General features: G+C 37.5%; 1 protein-coding gene across 6 annotated transcripts in view; it reads right to left on the reverse strand.

The window, feature by feature from the left end:
* anapc4 (anaphase promoting complex subunit 4) overlaps positions 1-20,485 on the reverse strand; it is a 99,835-nt gene that overhangs the window by 22,680 nt on the left and 56,670 nt on the right. For all 6 annotated transcript variants that reach the window (XM_087986918.1, XM_043700575.2, XM_087986935.1 and 3 more), the window contains 5 exons: positions 15,382-15,482; positions 13,456-13,507; positions 11,903-11,958; positions 8,449-8,495; positions 3,672-3,728 (listed from right to left, as the gene is read on the reverse strand). In XM_087986918.1, the coding sequence (XP_087843044.1) occupies positions 3,672-3,728; positions 8,449-8,495; positions 11,903-11,958; positions 13,456-13,507; positions 15,382-15,482 (313 nt within the window). The remainder of the gene's footprint in view (positions 1-3,671; positions 3,729-8,448; positions 8,496-11,902; positions 11,959-13,455; positions 13,508-15,381; positions 15,483-20,485) is intronic.

A 20,485-nucleotide genomic window follows, 5' to 3' on the forward strand; every position in this document is an offset into this window, starting at 1 on the left:
TGCTTCCATGCTGTACATCTCTATGACTCTATGAACAGTACTTTTCCTAGGACCAAACTTGCCAAAATGCCAACATTCAATAAGGATACAATGATAATCGCATCTTGCAAGCATTCAAGAAGATAAAAGGTAAAATAGTCTTTATTACTATCGGACTAGTGCACATGGTCAGAATGCAGTCTTACAGTACTTTGGTCACACACAGAATGGTATGCATTTTTGGGCTCCATCATCAAATGATAATACACCCGTCTTTGAGATAGTGCACAAAATAATTACCAGTTTGATGGCTGGAATGTGAGGACTGTCCTTTATGGAGGACACTTTCAAAGCCACTAGGACTTCCAAAAGCTATTTGGTACAGTGCTGCTCAACTAACTATAAGCCAAGTTATAGTCCATGACATAATAAAAGAAACAGTAATGTCATGGATACCAAATTGGCCAAGTGATGGAAAATTGGTAATGGATGCTTTTTGAGCTGGAAGAAAGTTTGTAGTGGAGTTGCCCAGGGATCAGAGTTGCGACCGATTTTCTGATACACATGTATAATAATGACCTTTATCTTCATGCACAGGACACACTTTGAAAGTTTGCACATAGTACAAAACCTGGAAGTATTGAGAAATGTGAGGATAGTGCAGAACTTCAAAAGAACAGACAAGTTGATAGAATGGGTGAACAGGTGGTAAGTAAAGTTCAATACAGGGAAATATGAGGTGATTGATTTTATAGGAAGAACATGCAGAGATAATATAGAACAAAGGTCATAACTCAAAAGGAGCTGCAGGAGCACACAGTTTGGGGTATAAGTCATTAAATGTGGCAGAATAGACTGAGGGTTTGGTTAATAAAATATAAAGTATTATATACTTTATTAATAGGGGCCCAAAGTACAAATGTGAGGAGGTGATTTAGTACAAGTCACAAATTTAACTTCAGCTGGAGTACTACATCCAGTTCTGGGCACCACATTTAAGAAAGGTTATGAACACAGAACAGTACAGCACAGGAACAGCCCTTTGGCCCATCATATCCATGTCAACCATGATGCCATTCTCAACTAATCCCTGCCTGCTCACATATCTGTCCAAATGCCCCTTAAATATTGCTATCGTATCTGCTTCTTTCATAATCCAGGCACCTACCACCCTCTGCATAAAAAAACTTGCCTTGTACATCTCTTTTAAACATTCCCCCTTTACCTTAAACCTATCCCTTTGACATTTACTACCTGGGAAATAGATTCCATTTATCCACCCTGTCTGTGCCTCTCATAATTTTATATACTTCTATCAGGTCGGCCCTCAGCGTCCAACGCTGTAGTGAAAACAATCCAAGTTTGTCTAACCTCTCCTTATAGCTAATCACTCCAATCCAGACAACGTCCTGGTAAACCTCTTCTGCACCCTCTCCAATGCCTCCACACCCTTCCTATGGAGTAGTGACCAGAATTGCACATAATATTCCAAATATGGCCTAACTAAAATTTTCATACATAATATTCCAAATATGGCCTAACTAAACTTGCCATCTTTCATACTCAATGCCTTGATTGACGATGCATTCTGTCATGCCTTCTTTATCACCGTATCCAATTGTGTTGCCACTTTCCAGGGAGCTATGGACTTGCACCACAAGATATCTCTATATATCAATACTTTTAAGGGTCCTGCCATTTATTGTATACTTTCCTCTTGCATTTGACCTCCTGAATTGCATGTCCAGATTAAACTCCATTTGCCATTTCACCCTCAACTGATTTACATTCTGCTGTATCCTTTTACAACCTTCTTCACTATCTACAACTCTAATTTTTTTGTTTTCTGCAAATTTAATAATCAGGCCACTTCATTTTCATCCAAATCATTTACATATGTTACAAACTACACAGATCCCAGCACTGATCCTTGCTGAAAATCACTGGTCATACCCCTCCACAACTACCCTCTGTCTTCTGTGAGCAAGTCAATTTTGCATCCAACTTACCAACTACCACGAGACCCCTTGTTAAATGTTTTAGTACATGTAGATAATGTTCACTGCCCTATCCTTATCAATCATATGTGTCCCTTCCTCAAAAAACTCAATCAAATCAAGACCTCCCCACAAAATACCATGCTGACTATCCCTAGTAACTCCATCCTTTTCCAGATGCAAGTAAATCTTGCCTGTCAGAATCTTCTCCAATAATTTCCCTACCATTGACGTAAGGCTCACGGGATCAATCCCATACGCCCGGTGGACTTATCTACCTTAAGGTTTTTCAAGACTCCCAACATCTTTCTAATATTGACATGTCATAGAATATCAATATACCCCTCCCTAATCTTACCATTAAAGCTTAAGGGATTGAAGAAAGCGCAGAAAAGGTGTGTGCAAATGATTCCGGGGCTGAAAATATGTTACAAAGTGAGTCATGAGAAGTTAGAATTGCTTGAAGACAGGAAAGAGATCTGATAATGATATTCAAAATCATGAGGAGTCTAAACAGAGTAGATAAGGAGAAATTGTTCCTTTGTGTTAAAAGAATCAAGAACAAAATGACTCATATTAAGTTAAGAAGCAAAAGTAATATGAGAAAATACTTTTTCACACAGTGAGTGGTTTAGCTTCATTAAATACTGGACTGTCTAAGAGTTCATTGGTGGCAAATTCAACTGAGGCATTCATAAGGAAATTTGACTACTATTCAAAAAGGAATGACGTGCAGGATTACAGGGAGAAAGCAGGAGAATGGGATGAAGTAAAATGCTCATTTGGAAAGCCAACATAGACAGTGAAGAGAATAGCTTTGTCTCCTTCTGTGCTAAGTTAAAAGTCACACACCACCAGGTTCTAGTGCAAAAGGTTTATTTGCAAATCCAGACAGTTACCTGATGAAGGTGCAGCGCTCTGAAAGCTAGTACTTCCAAATAAACTTGTTGGACTAGAACCTGTTGTGCGATTTTTAACTTTGTCCACCCCAGTCCAACACTGGCACCTCCACATCCTTCTGTGCTGTAATAGTTTCATGACCCAGATTGAGTAGAATGGACTTCAATGGTTTACAATAGTATATTTGTGAGGGACACTCAAGACAGAAAATGACCATTTAGCCAATCAGCTCTGGAGTTTAAAAGAAAAAAAGGTGAGCTCACTTAACTCTGAAGGTCTGACCAGGAAGATACTGATTTTGCTTCATTTGTTGGAGAATTCAGACTAGGCAATAAAATTTCAGAATGACGGATAGCCATTTTTGACTGAGATAGAGAGACATTTCTTCAGAAAGTTGCAAATCTTTGGCACATTCAACCTTTGAGCTCTCTGAGTCTATTCAAGGCTATGATCGCCTTATGTTTTGACTCCAAGGAATTTGTGTGACAAGGGGATTAGGTAGGGAAGGCTGAGGATCTGTCATAGTCTAATGAAACTGTGGTGCAGGCTCAAAATACCATATGGCCTAATCCTGCTGCTAATGCTAAAAGTAACTTGTTAACAAAAAATCAGCAAAGCTACCAAAAACTCAATAATGCATTACAGAAATATGAATTGTGCCAGAGTTTGGAAATCCATCAATTTCTTAAAAGCAGAATTCTTAAATACCTGCCTTGCTCCTCCAATTGACCATTTTAAATCCGAGTTACATATAAAAACTGAATGAATGAAGATTAACAACAATTGAAACCTTACCTCTTTAAAGTGCTCAGACAGGAAGTCAGCAACAAAGGAAACATCTCGATGTGTCATCTATATTTGAAATATATTAAAATAAATAGTTGATGTGAATAATAAACATCTAACTAGACTTAATAAACCTCAATACTTCTACTTTGGTCAGGAACTGATTTACATATTTAACTCATGCTCCATCTTTCAGTGATTCAAAATAGCATGATTCCAAAGCAACTACAGTTTGGTTCACAAAGGTATATTTGAAAGGTAGATGCAAAAAAGCAATAGGCCATTTAGTTGACTGAATCTGTTCTGCGTTCAATTAGATTATAGCTCATTTGTACCTCAATTGCATTTTCTTACTTGCATTTGGTTCATACTCCTTACTAACTTTCCCCAGCTCAAGAAAATTGAAACGATAATAAGGTCAAATGCTAGCGAGGCCCGGTCGTATTGATCCTGGTTACAACAGTTACGAATTGTAATACCTACAAAAACTGAAATAACAGCTTCATGTGAGAAAATGTTAACTTGACACTGAATTGAATGATCAGCTATGATCATATTGAATAGCAGAGCAAGCTCAAAGCAACAAATGACCCACTCCTGCCCCTGTTTTTGATGTTATTATAATATCTTCTGTTGATTCATGCTCCTGGCATGAATCTATGGAATCAAATGCAATTCAACATTAATTTGCTTCCAAACACTGATGTTACTTTAATAAAGTTGAACAGCTATTGCAGACAGAACAGATCAAATTACATGTCCGTTCCTTTCTTATGCAAGATTGCATATTAGATATGCTGCTGTGGCATCCCTTTTACAGGCAGGCAGACCGGTGTATTTCTAACGCTTTGACTTCAGATTTCCCAATTTTTTAAAAAAACAAATAAACAATGGCCATGGCTTGGTTACAAGAGATAGCTGACCAATCACAGTGTTTTGCATTTAGTTATTTTGCCAATTTCTGTAATGAAATGTCCAAAACACTGACTGAAATGAAAAGGAAATTAAAAAGTAATGATTTTGCTTAAACAGTTGAAATTCAAATAACTTGTTGCATTGTATTCCCCTGTTACTTTACCTTTACGACACATGCTCATGACATCAGCATTATATAATAGCATTTGTCTGGAGAGTATAAAGGTCTCCCACTCTACCTTACCTCGAAGCATTGAAACATGACACCCAACTGGAAGTATGCTCCTCTATCGTAAACTACTAGTTAAATATTACAATATACATGCCCAGTTACTTAAGTTATAGGAGATAGCATAGACATTGCTGCATTAGGTAGAACAACCTGTTGGAGGTAAACTTATAATATGGTAGCAGCAGTAGTTGTCGATAAAAGGACTCCTAATACCCTGTGGCAGATATTTGGAAAGTTAATTGAAAATCAACCAGACAGCATCTTTGGACAACAGTGAATTCTGTAGGATTGAGCAAAAGTCACTATCATTTAAAATACTGGACCAAAGTCCTGGATTTTTCAAAACAAATAGACAAACGGAGGTCTCCTCACTGTGATACAGCATCAATTCCTGAGAGTACAGACAGCTGTAGAGATCTGTAGATAGGGCATTGACCACCACAAGAATAGGGTTAATTTGTTTTTGATTAGAACTCAAATTCTTTCAAGATAAAATAAATTGCTTTATTTAAAAATGAAAATGGGTGAAGTGCAGTTTTGAGATGACACAGAAAGCCAGTGTACTGCAGTACACACAACTAGAAGGCTCGAATGCTCTGTTCCTGACAGGTGACACATACATAATATTCTCATAACAGCAGAAGCAAAGTCTGCGTTCTTAAAGGAGAACAATTTTAAATATATACTTACATAAAGACAGTGACACACGGTTTAAGGTAAAACAGTCCAAATACTTAAGGCAGAATCGTAAAAAGCAGAAACCTAATTATGGATTGTACATTCTGTGAGACAATTACATAATTAGGATTGTCAAACAATGTAGGCTATTTTACAGACCAATAGATAATCTTAAAAAAAATGAGCTCTGACAGTCTAGTCTGCCGTTGACATGGAAAGGCTTCACAGTGTTAACACATCCAATTTTTATATGAATGATCAGGAAGATGCAGAAAGATCTGGACTGGAAGGTTCTTGAAGACCAGTCAAGGTAAGATTCATTTCATGATCAACAGATTTCAAGTCATCTCACAAACAGAGAATTCTGGAGAAAACTCAGCAGGTCCGGCAGCAACTATGGAAAGAGAAACAGAGTTAATATTTTGAATCTGGTATAACTCTTTTTTTAGAACTAAAGGTTCAGAAGAGCCTACACCATACTTCAAGCTGTTGGTCGAGTTGATGCCATAGTAAAAGTCATGAGTGTGACTTTTCTGAAGGGGTACGGAATTTCAAAGAGGTTCATTGAGCAAGTCATTGCCTTGTGATAAAAGATGTATTATATTCCTGAATTTGCATTTTGAAATAGAAACAGGTGGATGTTCTGTGTTTTTTTTAAGTTGAATAAGTCAATTTGGAACAGGGTGGTAAATATATCAGTTCCAAGAAAGCATGCAATTGCAGTTGAGGGCCTGTGAGAACCCTTGCTGTGTAAAGGGATCAAATATTTATATCCAGTTGGGCTTATGATAGACAGAGTAAACATTAAGGCAATTAATTTTGTTTTGACTGCAGAACAGAAGATTCAAATCTTTAGTTTAGAAGAACAAAGTTCAGTTCAAAAGGTAGAATATTTTCTCCTATCAGGGGAATTAAGTCAGTTAAGGGGAGCCAGTCACCTCAGAAGCTATTATCTTTAGTACATGAAGCTGACAAGCCAGGACAGTTTAAATAGAAATCTTCAAATTATTCGTACTGAAATAGTTTTGGAGAGCAGAAGTATGAGAGGTTCATGCCAGAGAACATGGAAAGAAATCAGAAAAAAACGGAATCAGCAGTTCAAGGGAAATAAACAAGAATCCTTCAGTTAAATAAAGAATTTAAAGTTAGGAGTGATATTGCTCAGGGATTCTTTCTCTACCACAGATGGTGTTGGGAAACAGACAAACTTTTTTTCTATGTTTCCGTCTTCTGTATGTATAAAATGTTGTTTATTTCTTCTTTTGTGTAATAAACTTACGTTCTGTTGTTGAAGAACATCTGAAACCTCCTGTGAATATGTTTCAACGATTAACTTGGTGCAAATAGTATATGATTCATCAAGTCGGATTTCATTCTTGGATTTGTTTTGCCCAGTATGACTGTCAGTTGGGATGACAGTTAACGAAAGCCTTTAGGAAGTATATTTTGTGCAAGGACAATGGTCATACCATTGACACATTACTTGACGATGGGCATGATTATGAAGCTGACAGTGGTAGGCCAACAACAAATGCATGGTTTAGGTCCAGCCAACAACACTGCTGTGGTAAGAAAATCACACCAAACCAGCCAATTCTCTAATAAATGCAACTTCTCATATCTATCGAAAAGCTGTACAGCTTTTCAAGATTATAAAATTGGAGGCCTAATTCAAAAGGGGAAGCAGAAGGTGTATATATGCACAGATCATTCAAGGTAACAGGACATGTGGAGAGTGCAGTAAATAAAGCACTAGTATATTTTAGCAGCACAGCAAAGAGGTAATCGGAAACAAAAACAGAAAATGCTGGAAAAACTCAGCAGGTCAGGCAGCATCAGTTCCGTTCTAAAGAAGGGTCACTAGAACCGAAACGTTAATTCTGCTTTCTCTCCACAGATTCAGCCAGACCTCCCAAATTTTTCCAGCAATTTGTTTTTGTTTCTGATTTCCAGCATGAAGTTTTTTTTAAGCAAAGAAATGATTTGCAACTTATAAGAGCTTATTAGAATTCAGCTGATGTATCATGTGCATCACACTGACTGTGTGGAGTTTGCACGTTCTCCCCGTGTCTGCGTGGGTTTCCTCCCACAGTGCAAAGATGTGCAGGTCAGGTGAATTGGCCATGCTAAATTGCTCGTAGTGTTAGGTAAGGGGTAAATGTAGGGGTATGGGTGAGTTGCGCTTCGGCGGGTCGGTGTGGACTTGTTGGGCCGAAGGGCCTGTTTCCACACTGTAATGTAATCTAATCTAATCTAAACAACCGGTGTGACCGTCGTTGACACAATGAGCACTATTATCAACTATGCCCAGATCAGACAATATCTGACAATGGACTGCAATAACACTGGTAAACTATTTCACACATATGCATTAAATGGGGAATGACTCCTATCACATTGTCATCCACACTCAAACACTGTAGCAGAACATATAGGATGTACTATCCAAACAATGATCATCAAGTGTACTGCAACAAAGCAACATGTTTGCATGGTATTGCTGTATTGTCACTCAGCAGCACTGGAGAAGGGATTACCATCACCAAACATATACTTGAGAGGCAAGTGCAACCAACACTGCCCAGCAACCAACTGTTTACTTTGCAGAGTAATGCCAACAGCATAGGTTCAATTCCTATACTGACTGAGGTTACCTTGGAGGATTCTCCTGCTCAGGATCTCACCTCACCTCACGTTAAAACCACCATCAGGCCTCTCTCTACCTTTCAGAGAGAAGCCTCATGGTCCGGTTGGACTATGGTGATATTATTGTGTTCCCTCCTTGCCTAATATTCATGCCTTACAACTTTTAAAGGACTCCAGTTCTACTGCCTTTTCAGTAACTGCGTTTCAAAGATACCCAACACTCGACATTGAAGAAACTATTGTTTTAGATTGCTAAAAGTAACAATATTACTTAGTAGCTTTGAAAGAATTGCTTAAAGAATTACTGCAATTTACCTTGTTTAGCTCTGGCAAAACATGATCATCAGACATCCTCAACATTGCTGAAAAAAAAACAAACCTGATTATACCTGGAGCATATTATATTAATTTTCATTATAATATTTAACAAATAATCTTCAGCCAACACACTAATGAAAGACAACATTGCAAATACTGTCACTTGAAACAAACATTAGTTTAGCAAGCTTCTATTTAATCTCAGCTAGATAAAACATTGGTTTAATTTGACTTAAGTACCAGCTATTACAGTGGAAAAGTGAAATTCACAGGCTACTAAGGAGATGGCAATGACCTAGTGTTATTATCGTTAGACTATTAATCCAGAAATTCAGCTAATGTTCTTGAGAGCTGGGTCTGAAACCTGCCATGGCAGATACTAGAATTTTAAAAAATGAGGAATTAATAATGACGTGAAACCATTGTCAATTGTCAGACAAACCCATCTGGCTCACTAATGTCTTTCAGGGAAGGAGATCTGCTATCCTTACCTGGTCTGGCTGACATTTGACTCCAGACCCACAGCTGACTCTTAATTACTCTCGGAAATGGCCTTGAAAGCCTTTCAGTTGCAGCAATTGCCCTCCTTAAGGGCATTGTGGGTCAACCTACATGTGGACTGCAGGAGTTCAAGGAGACAGCTCACCCTCACCACCACCACCTTCTCAAAGGCAATTAGGGCCAAGCAATAAATGCCAGCTAGCAAGGTTCACAACACACGTGTGAATTAAAAAAAACACTTGAATAGTAACAGTGCTTAAATAGTTTAAAATAATTGTTGCCTGAACTAAAGCTGGGTATTACGTTTTAGTTTTATTTTAAAAATATATATCATTTAAGTTACTTTAACCCTGGACAGTCATGCAGTATAATCCACAATATCATTTGATTAACATTTGAGTTACTCACCTCCCAACTCCCCAAAACCAGCCAACCCTCTACAAGGAACAAGTCAGCAGCTATATTCCCTATATAATTTGTTTTTTTCCTATGCGGATCCCAGAAGTCAATGTGCGACAGTGACTTCCAAAACTGGAAGTCAATTCTGGGAACAGTGTCAGCATGCCAATCAACAAGCGCAGATTCTTGGAGTGGCTGCACAGCTTTGAGAGAACATTAGATGGGCGTGTGTTGGAATACTCTACACTCACCTGGATGAGTGTAACTCCAACAACAGTCAATAAATTAGACTCCATTTAGGATAAATTAATCTGCTGGATTGACAGCACATCCACAAACATCCACTCCCTCCATCATCGAAGCATAATAATTGCAGCATTATCTACAAAACGCACTGCAGAAATATATCTTAGACAGCACCTTCCAAACCAGTGACTCCTAAGATCTCAAAGGAGAGGGGCAGCTTTGGCATGGGAACATCACCAACAGCAAGTTCCTCTCCAAGCCAGTCATTAGCCTGAAATGGAAATATATCACTGTTCCTTCAGTGTCACTGGGTAAAAAGTCTGGAATTCCCTCTCTAATAGCACTGTCAATCTACCAATACCAAATGGACTGCAGTAGTTCAAGGAGGCAGCTCACCACCGTCTTAAAGGACAATTAGAATTGGGTAATAAATATTGGCCCACCCAGTGAAGCCTACATCCCTGAACTAATTTAAAAACACACCCACAAATTGTAATGTCATTTTCAGACAGTGGCTCTGAGGTGCTTAGTGTATAGGATTTCTAAAGGCTGAACTCCAGATGAGGGGGGAATGTGGCAGTCCTTGATATCAAAATAGCACAGGATCAAATATGAAACTAATTATTTCAACAAAATTCAGGTTAAATAGGTTTCCAACCAAAAACTCTTCAGTCTTTTGATCAATAACTGACAACAAAGGAAAATGGGTCAGGTCATGCATGGCTGCCGTGTTGTAAAAGGTACCGTCGCCACCAGCCACATAGGGCAATTACGGATGGACAATTTCTCTCCACTTAAATATCAAATTTTAGAAAGTAAAATTTGAACATGTATACCATAAATTTAGATATTACTCAAGATCAATAATGTTCTGAAGTTGATCAGAATTGATCTGAAATTGTCTTATATTTATTCATTTTTAGGAACATAGGTTATTTAGCCCCTTGAGCATGTTCTGCCATTCAATTAGATAACGAATGATTCATTTTTTAACTTAATTTCCACAACTTGGTTCCATTTTCCTTAAATCTGAGTTAACCTAGGCATTATCAGCTTTTAAAAGGTATGTTTTGGATTTTCACTTCTTGTTATGCAAAGAACTGCAACTGACATCATCCCTGAACATCTTCCACCATTCCTAGTTACCTGTCACTTACAAAATAGTCTGATTTTGTTTTCTTGGATTTGAAATGGATTACTGCACATAGTTCCTCTCTGAATTCTACCTGTGACAGTTTTGTCCACTCACTAACAATATCTCTTTTCAAATGTCTGTTTCCACCTACATTACTTATTGTGTGATTCAATTTTATGCTGTCAGCAAATGATTGTCTTACCCATCATGAATTATTTCCAAATTTAGCAAAATGCTGAAGTGCTAATTTAGATCCTTAGAGGACACCATGAGTTACTACCTGTCGATTAGCGTGCATATCCTCATCCCTATTCTAAGTTTCCTAACACTGAAAAGAATTTCCTAACTCATGCCTCCAATTCCATCTGTTTCTATTTTTTCTAACAGCCTCTTTTGTGGAACTCTATCGAATGTTTTCGAAAGCCCATATAAATAGCATTTGTCAATTTTTTTACTCAGTAATGATCAGATTCGCACTTTTTCATACGATGACTGATAGTTTAGTTGATATTTAACTAGACAGAACAGAATTTGACAAAATTGGTTTTAAAATAAATTTATGAACTGCTGACCAGGTTTGTACAATTTCTATCAGAGAGAAGTGAATATATTTCCAATTCTGCATTAAGTAACATTAATTCTGCCAGTATCTGCTACAGTTGCTTAAGCTATTAAGGGCGGCATGGTGGCTCAGTGGTTAGTACTGCTGCCTCACAGCACCAGCATCCCAGGTTCAATTCCAGCCTTGGGAGAGTTTGCACATTCTCCCCGTGTCTGCGTGGGTTTCCTCTGGGTGCTCCGGTTTCCTCCCACAGTCCAAAGATGTGCAGGTCAGGTGAATTGGCCATGCTAAATTGCCCATAGTGTTAGGTGCATTAGTCAGAGGAAATGGGTTACTCTTCGGAGGGTCGGTGTGGACTGGTTGGGCCGAAGGGCCTGTTTCCACACTTTGGGAATCTAATCTATACTGGCAACATGTAGATGCTTAAATTTATTCATATGACTGATAATAATGCTGAAATAGACTCCTCTACTTAGCAGTTCATATTTCATTCCATATCGTTAGCTGGATCTAAGTCAAGGAGCCAAAAATGTAGTAATATTCAAATTTATGATATGATAGAATAAACTATTACATATAGATTTTATAGTAAATGCAACTTTCATCACCTGCATATAGCCAACGGAAAAATGCCTTGAAGCTTTTCATGCTACTGTCGATAACTCTGAAAAAGAACAGATCATCAGTTAAAATCTATATTATTAATACTTTCCTGTTTTCTATGGTGTGGCACTGCTCAGTACAGACAGCAATAATGATGGTTCAAGTTCAGAGGAGAGTGAGGCAAATTTCCCCACTTCTTTCTAATAAAAGATGTGCCACTTGATGAAATGAGGGGAGGTGGGGAGTGCTGGAATGGGGAGAGGAATTGCGTAAACTCAGGCTCAATTCTATATAAACATAACATGGGAAATCTTGGATTTATTTTATACATTAGTCATCTCTGTCAAAAAGAGTCATTCAGTGAAATATTATGGGGGTATGAGGAGGCATTTGTTGGGGGGGGGGGGGGGGGGGCAAGTTTCAATCTACTTTATGTAAGAATTCACTTACACTTAACTGAAGTTCCAAACTTACTGAGATATCACCAAAGTGCAGTTTCCTTAATTTACTGGAGGGAACTAGTCTAAACTCAGCTCTCTCTCTTTCCAGGGGAGGAAAGGAATTATTACTTGGGACATTCACTAGTAGGAGCACAGAGATGATCTCCAAAATGTCTACACATTTGAGTTTATCAGTTTTGCTTTCAGCATTTATAAACACTGTTATAAACACTTGATGACAGACTTGATATTGAAACACATAGCAGGACATGAAGTCACAGAACTCACATGATAGAAATGTATAACCTTACCAGAAAAAAATTGAGTTTGTCCATTCTGATTTGAATAATTTTGTAATAGTGTGGTAAACCATAATGACTTTCAAACAGCCTTTTCAGTACTAAAATAAACTTTTCCAAATGTAGTTCCTTCAGTTTTTTTTTTAGAAAAATGAAAATATCAAAGTTTCATCTTTATTTTTTCTATTTTTATCACACTCTATTAATCAAAATCTTTATTTTGCTTGGAGTACATGACTTGGATTGTGTCAGCTATTGTGACTTACACTTTCTAGCGCCCACTTTGCTTGCTCGATGTAAGAACTTTTCAATATGATTGAATATGTATTTTGCACAGTGGGTTGCCTTGCTCCTAGAGGCTAAGAATGTGTTGCAAAGAATGGATTAACAATTTCAAATTTCAGTGAACAAATATGTAGAAAGTCTGTGGAGACTTGAAGACATGAAGAGTTGATGCTGTTGTTCCCGCTAAATACAAAATCTGTGCCATGTTTACCATTCAAGTACTATTCACATAAACTGGATGTATTTCAAAAACAAGTTCTATATTATTTAGAATGGTCTATTGATTTAAAATACAGAAGGAATAAGTAAAACAAGTACTTATTCAAATATACTTCAACCTACAACATTGTAATTCATTAAATTAAAATTTATTGAATCGTGAACTGTTCATTTTATTCAAGACTCCCAGTTTTCATAAAATTCATCATTCAATCTTTCAATTATTACTTAATTATACTTTTCATTTGTTACTGGTGAAACAGGTTCTTCACATAAAAAAAGGCATTTTAACTCAAATGTTCGGTTTGTACTTACTGTAACAATTCATTTGCTTTCAGTATAAATGTTCCCACAGCATTTATGGCATCTTTGAAAGAAAAGAAGTAATTTACTTAAATCAAGTATTGAAAAATAAACTTGCAAAGTTTGTTTATCAGGCCATTTGATGCTGTTTCAATATGCCATATCAAAGAGAGGTTACACATGGAGTTAGACATCTTTGATTCCTAAAGTGCAAGTTTCCTTGTCTCAGAAATAAGTGTTTACCGGATGTATTAGAGTTTATAATTGAACAACCAAATGACCACTTTCACCTTTGCTTTTGCTCCGGTAACTACAATATGATAATTCCTACATCAGCAGAACAGCATTAGAAAGTATTTTGAGCATGCTGTCTCTGTGCCTTATCAGGCAAGATTTGATTGGAAATTTGTTGGTATATAATAAATGTCTCAATTTAAGTCAGGAAGGAATCAATAACACCAAGAGAGCCAGTCAGTGGTGTGAACAATAAAGTGAAAGACAGACCATTATTGTAATTTGCAAAATTCCAGAATGCAGGACTTTAAATCATTTAAAGAAAATTCAATGAATTAGTCCTGTCCTCATACTTTATATTTCATTAATAAGCATTTAAAATAAAAGAATATTTGCTTTGAACAGAATTCTACATAAAAGTTAAACATCATTAAAATTGTATTATGGATTAAGACTGACTTGCTTTCACCTTGCTGGCACATTTGTGTAACTAATAAAGTTTCAATGATCAAATGGTACTGTACTCAAGCTTAGTGACAATCAGTCTGGGCTTGTAACTTTGGGATGATTCATGAATTTTGGGATATGTTGTTACAAAGTGAAGTTGTCAGCTCTTCAAATGACAATAGTGTGGTAAAGATTTAAGAAAGAATACAGTATTTGCATAATTGGGCTCCAGTGAGTCTAGCTGAACAGCAAACAGAAACCAAGGCTGCAAACCTGAATGACTAGAAAAATGGTTTGAGGACTTAGATATACTGCGGACCTCCTGCTGAAGATACAATTAAGATTTGATTATTATAGGGAAGCTAGGAGTGCTCATCCCATTGATTAAAACTTCCAAATACCATTAAATTTAGTTACATTGACACAGGTGCACATACTTGGACTAAATGTTGCAAAACCACTTGCATAAAATGAGTGTCTCTATCTTCTGGCCAGGAGGCTTGCATTCAAGTCTTACGTATGCCAGGAATGGGTAATAACAGCTCTGAACAATTGATTAGATAATATCCATAAAAGGGGTGATTCACAAAGCTTGCTGCACCTGTGAAGTACAAGTATTTCTCACAGAACACTTGAAAGCCAGTTGTCAGGACGGAGTTAGTAATAGGGGACTTGTTAGCAACTTAACATTAGCACAGTCCTTGGATATTTGTTACAGGTTGAAGGCTAGCCCTAAGAATTCAGTATTTAGACAGTTTATGAAATATGCAGCTGTAGCAACTAAGGTGGTCTGGAAGTTAAAGTACATTAAGTTGTGGTAGATTGGAAAAGATTCAACTGGAATCGAAACCTTATAACTGTTAGCGTCAAGTTAGCTGAACTAAAATCTTACAGGACATTATACATCCAGGGACCACATTTAAGGAACCAAGAAAAAAATCTCTATAGTTCTGGGAAAGGCAAACCAACATTCTAAGGAAATATTATAAATTGGCTCAACAAATTAAATGTTAAGTATCAATATTTATTGTCCATTTACCTTGTTAGTTTGCATTCTAAATTAGTGATGGCTCTTTTTGCCAATATAGTTAATCCTCAACAAGCAACTTTCTTACTCTGGGTTTACAATAGAGCCAACATCCCTGCGCATTTTACTATTCTTCCATTTCCCTTCTAATTGCATTAAAAACTATCAAATATTTTGTAATATTATAAAGGTATTGAAAATTTAAAGGTTTAAAAAAATTGAGGATATACCTTCTATGGCGGGCACATCCAACCCTAATGGTTGGTATTTCTGTTTCCACATTGCCATTCCCTTTAGCTCATTTAGATGATACAGGAGAGCCTCTGAGCCACTGTAATAGCGACAGAGAAAGTAGACATCAAAAAATCAGCTCATATAGGTAAAAGAACTTGTGCATCATTAATTAAACACTGCATCCTTAAACTATTACTATATATATATATATTATTTAAATTACTATGAAAATTAATTGTTGCATTTCCAAAAGCAATTTTTCTGAAGAAGGGGCACTGGACTCAAAATGTTAACCTTTTTTTCTCCACAGATGCTGCCAGACCTGCTGATTTTCTCCAGCAATTTCTGCTTTTGTTTCAGATCTTCAGGTCTGCAGCCTTTATTTAAGTCTTTTCTCTTCACCATGTCACACAAGTTATTTCAACATTACCATTTTGTAGTAATCACAATTGTGGTTTTGTATTTCTTTTTTTTTATAGATATTTTTATTAGAAATTTAACATTTTTACAAGTTTACAAAAATAAACAAAACTCTCAGATATAAACATTGATATACAATTAGCTCAAATATACAATAGCCAAAATTTGACAAAAAAAAACAAAACAAAAAAAAACCGAAAAAAAAACAACAAAAAAAAAACAAACAGACAAAACTCAACTATCTACTAATCTAACCTACAACTAACCAGAGTGTATATTTAAGTCTCTTACATGCTCGGGATGTGTTAACATCAGATATGATAAAACCCGTATTCGTGCGGGATTCCTCCCCCAAGGGGCCGCGGACCAGCCAGGTCTGTAGTCTCAATTAAATAAAAGCCCTTGTTAGGATAGCCGAAATATCTGTATTTACGTAATTCAAAAAGGGCTGCCATATTTTATAAAATAATTCGGTCTTTCGGTGCACCATATTTGTAAGGAAGTCAAGGGGAATACATTCCATAATTAGTCTGTGCCAATTTGAAAGTCCAGGGGGGCCCTCCGCCAACCAGTTCATCAAAATATTTTTCCTTGCACAGAAAGAAAGAATAGAAAATAGTCTCTTCCCGTACGTGTCCAGGGAGGGAAAGTTCGAAAAGCCCAAGAGGAGAGATACGGGGTCCACTTTTATTTCCGTTCCTAAAATTTCTGTCAGGGTACTTGCTACTTTAGTCCAATATCTACGGATCTTATGACAGGTCCATAAGCAATGTACAAGAGTGCCCACCTCTATTTTGCATTTAGGACACATTGGAGATGCTCCTGCCTTAAATTTTGCCAATCGAACCGGTGCTATATGGGCCCTATGAAGTATCTTCAGCTGGATAGCCTGGGTTCTGTTACAAATAGTAATTCTTCTAGCATTTTCCCAGATATCATTCCACGTTTCTGTGGAGATTTCTAGTCCCAGATCCTGATCCCATGTTTTAAGCAGATTATCCATATCTCCCGATACTTCATCATGTAGCAAATGATAAATATTACTGACGGAAGATACCCCTACTGGTCGTAGGACACTACATTCTCTATCGGATTTATAAAGACTATCTAATAACGTAGTCTTCTTCTGTATAAAATCTCGAATTTGGAAGTATCGAAAGAGGTCTCCATTGGGTAATCCGAATTTCTGACGCAGCTGTCCGAAAGACATCAGGACCCCATCTTTAAATAAATCCCCGAGACATGAGATACCCCTGGCTCTCCAGAGTTTAAAAGTGGCATCTGTTAACCCCGGTTGGAATCCCCATGCTCCCACTATCGGTGCATAGGGGGATGTTTTATGTGAATTACCCTCATTTTGCCGCATTATATTCCAAGCCTTGATTGTATTCAGTATTATAGGGTTTTTACAGTGATCTGTAATGATTTTCCTCTTGTCTGAGAATAAAAGGTTAATAAGTGGGTATTTTACTTGAGAAGCCTCGATGTCCAACCAGATTGATTGTGGATCAGACAAGACCCAATCAGCTATATAACTTAATAGGGAACTTAATTGATATTTCCTAAAATCTGGGAAGTCCAATCCACCCCTTGCCTGTGGAAGCTGTAGCTTCTTCAGCTTAATGAGGGGCCGCCTATGGTTCCAGATAAAGGAACTCAGCCAGCCGTATAATTTACATAAAGCTGTCCTTGGCAGCATCACCGGAAGCATTCTCATAGGATATAGGAGACGGGGCAGGATATTCATTTTGATTAATGCTATTCTACCCAGCCAAGAAATTGGCAGGTCTCCCCATCGCTGGAGGTCCTGCCTTATCCTTTCCAATAAATACACAAAATTAGCCTTATACAACTGACCAAATACTGGAGTAATAAAAATGCCTAAATATAAGAAACCCTTCAGGGACCAGCGAAAGGGAAAAAGGGAACCGTCCGCTAAGCGGGGTATCACAGCAAGGCCACCCATTGGCATAGCTTCCGATTTTGAAAAATTAATTTTATAGCCTGAGAATGCACTAAATGTATTAATAACTTGGATTAAGCGAGGTATGGACATCAAAGGGTTACTGAGGAATAGAAGAACATCATCTGCATAAAGGGTAATTTTATGTTTACCTGTACCAATCCTTGGGGCCACTATATTAGGATCAGCTCGTATAGCTTCTGCTAGTGGTTCAATTATTAGCGTGAATAACAATGGCGAGAGGGGACATCCCTGACGGCAGCCCCTACCCACACTGAAGCTATCCGAGCCTAATCCATTGGTAACCACAACTGCTTTGGGATCACTATACAATGTTGAGATCCATTTGGTAAACACCTGTCCAACACCAAACCTCTCCAATGTGTAAAACAAATATGACCATTCGACCCTATCAAATGCCTTTTCCGCGTCTAATGAAACCACTACTCCTGGTATCTTTCCCTGATGACAAGCTTGAATCATATTCAGAGCCCTTCTAACATTATTGGATGATCTACGGCCTTTAATAAACCCCGTCTGATCCTCCTTTATAATATGTGGCAGTATCCTTTCTAATCTCAGTGCTAACGTTTTAGAGAGGATTTTAAAATCTACATTTAGCAAGGATATTGGTCTGTATGATGTACAATCTTCTGGGTCCTTTCCTTTTTTGAGGATAAGAGAGATATTTGCCTCTTTCAGCGAAGGCGGGAGACAGCCCTGACTATATGCATAGTTATACATGTCCATAAGTGGACCAACCAGTATTTCTGTAAATTCTTTATAGAATTCAGCTTGAAAGCCATCTGGGCCCGGCGTCTTACCATTTTGAAGGTGCCTAATTGCATCAACTATTTCTTGGGGTGTAAGAGGAGCATTTAGGACCGATACTTGTTCCGGAGTTAGGTCTGGAAAAGTCAAATTTTTAAAAAATGACTGCATCCTCTTCGCCCTATCTTCACAATCCTGTGATTTATATAACTCAGAATAGAATTTTCTAAAGGTCGCATTAATCTTTTTATGATCATGAGTCAAAATACCCGTACTTTCCTTGATAGACATAATAGTCTGAGGGGCCTTTTTTTTCTTTGCAAGAAATGCTAAGTATCTACCCGGTTTGTCGCCATATTCATATAACCTTTGCTTTGCAAATAATATTTCCCTCTTAGCCGTTTGAGTAAGTGTAGTATTTAGAGCTGTCCTAAGAGCTGTAATCCTTTGCAATTTAATAATAGAGGGTCTATCAGTGTATGCTGTTTCAGCCGCTTTTAAGCGGGCTTCAAGCAAACGCTGTTGTTCTCCTTTTAATTTCTTCTGGGTCGCTGAGTAGGAGATGATCAAGCCTCGCGTGTAAGTTTTGATGGTCTCCCACATCATTGACGGGTTGCTAGCTGTACCTGAATTAATTTCTAAAAAAGTTTTAAATTCTTGAGAGAAGTACTTTACAAATTTACTATCTTTCATTAAGAAGGGGTCCATACGCCAATGCCGAGGGGATATCCCACTGTTCCTCGCCTTAGTTTCCATATATACAGCAGCGTGGTCAGAAATTGCTATATTACCTATTTTACAGGATGATATGGAATTTAAAAAAATTGAGGGGGCAAAAAACATATCAATTCTGGTATGACATTTATGTGGATTAGAGTAGAAAGAAAAATCTCTACCCTGTGGATGAAGACATCTCCATACATCTACTAATCCTAATTCTTTGTTCAGATCCATCAATTGTCTAGATCTGGGAGATACTCCTGCAGTACTCTTGGGAATCCTGTCTATTTCCGGATCCATAATACAATTAAAGTCTCCCCCTATAATTATATGACGGGCATCAAAAGCCATCAATTTTGAGAAGGCTTCCGTTATAAATTTAAAGGGGTGTGCCGGGGGGCAGTACAAATTTAAAATCCCATATTCCTCTCCATTTATGAGAGCTTTAATCAAGATATATCGTCCAGATTCGTCTTTTATCTGCTTTAGGATTTTGAAAGGGAAATTCTTCCGAACAAGAATAACAACTCCCCTGCTTTTTGAGCTAAAAGAAGAAAAAAAGGCCTGATCAAATCCGCCCTGTCGTAATTTCAAGTGTTCTTTATCTGACAGATGCGTCTCCTGTAGGAGAGCTATATGAACTCTTTCCTTCTTAAGATTTGATAATATTTTCTTCCTTTTAAGTGGCGAATTACTCCCTTTGACATTCCAGGTGCACCACTTAACCGATTGATCAACCATAATCCTCTGGGCCAATCCGAGACCCCTCGGGAGGGGGAACCCTATCCAGAACATCCCGAGCATGGAACATGTAAAATTTACAAAAATAAACCCTCTTTAATACACCCACAACAATACGGTAAAAAACTATTTATAAATAAAAAAAATATAAAACGTATCTAAGTGGAGACTTTCCCCCTTGTTCCCAGGGGGCATCACTTCCTCTCCAAAAATCCCTCATATCCTCTCCCAACCAATGCCCCACCCTTGACCCAGGCACTCCTCAATAAAGTGAGGAAAATTCAAATATAATACAAAGCTAGAGTTAACAGTGAGCACCCCACCCCCACCCCTACCAACACCTGGGTATATTTGGTAATGTTAATACCATATATAAACATATAACTATAAAATTACCAGTTCAACAAATAATAATTAAATATGATAATACAAAATAACGAAGGGAAAAACAACCCCGCTCCTAAAGACAGAGGTAAAATCGAATA

This window comes from Chiloscyllium plagiosum, unplaced genomic scaffold (genome assembly GCF_037043375.1).
Source record: "Chiloscyllium plagiosum isolate Xiang-an unplaced genomic scaffold, Cpla_swu_hap1 HiC_scaffold_1, whole genome shotgun sequence".
NCBI classification, from domain to species: domain Eukaryota; kingdom Metazoa; phylum Chordata; class Chondrichthyes; order Orectolobiformes; family Hemiscylliidae; genus Chiloscyllium; species Chiloscyllium plagiosum.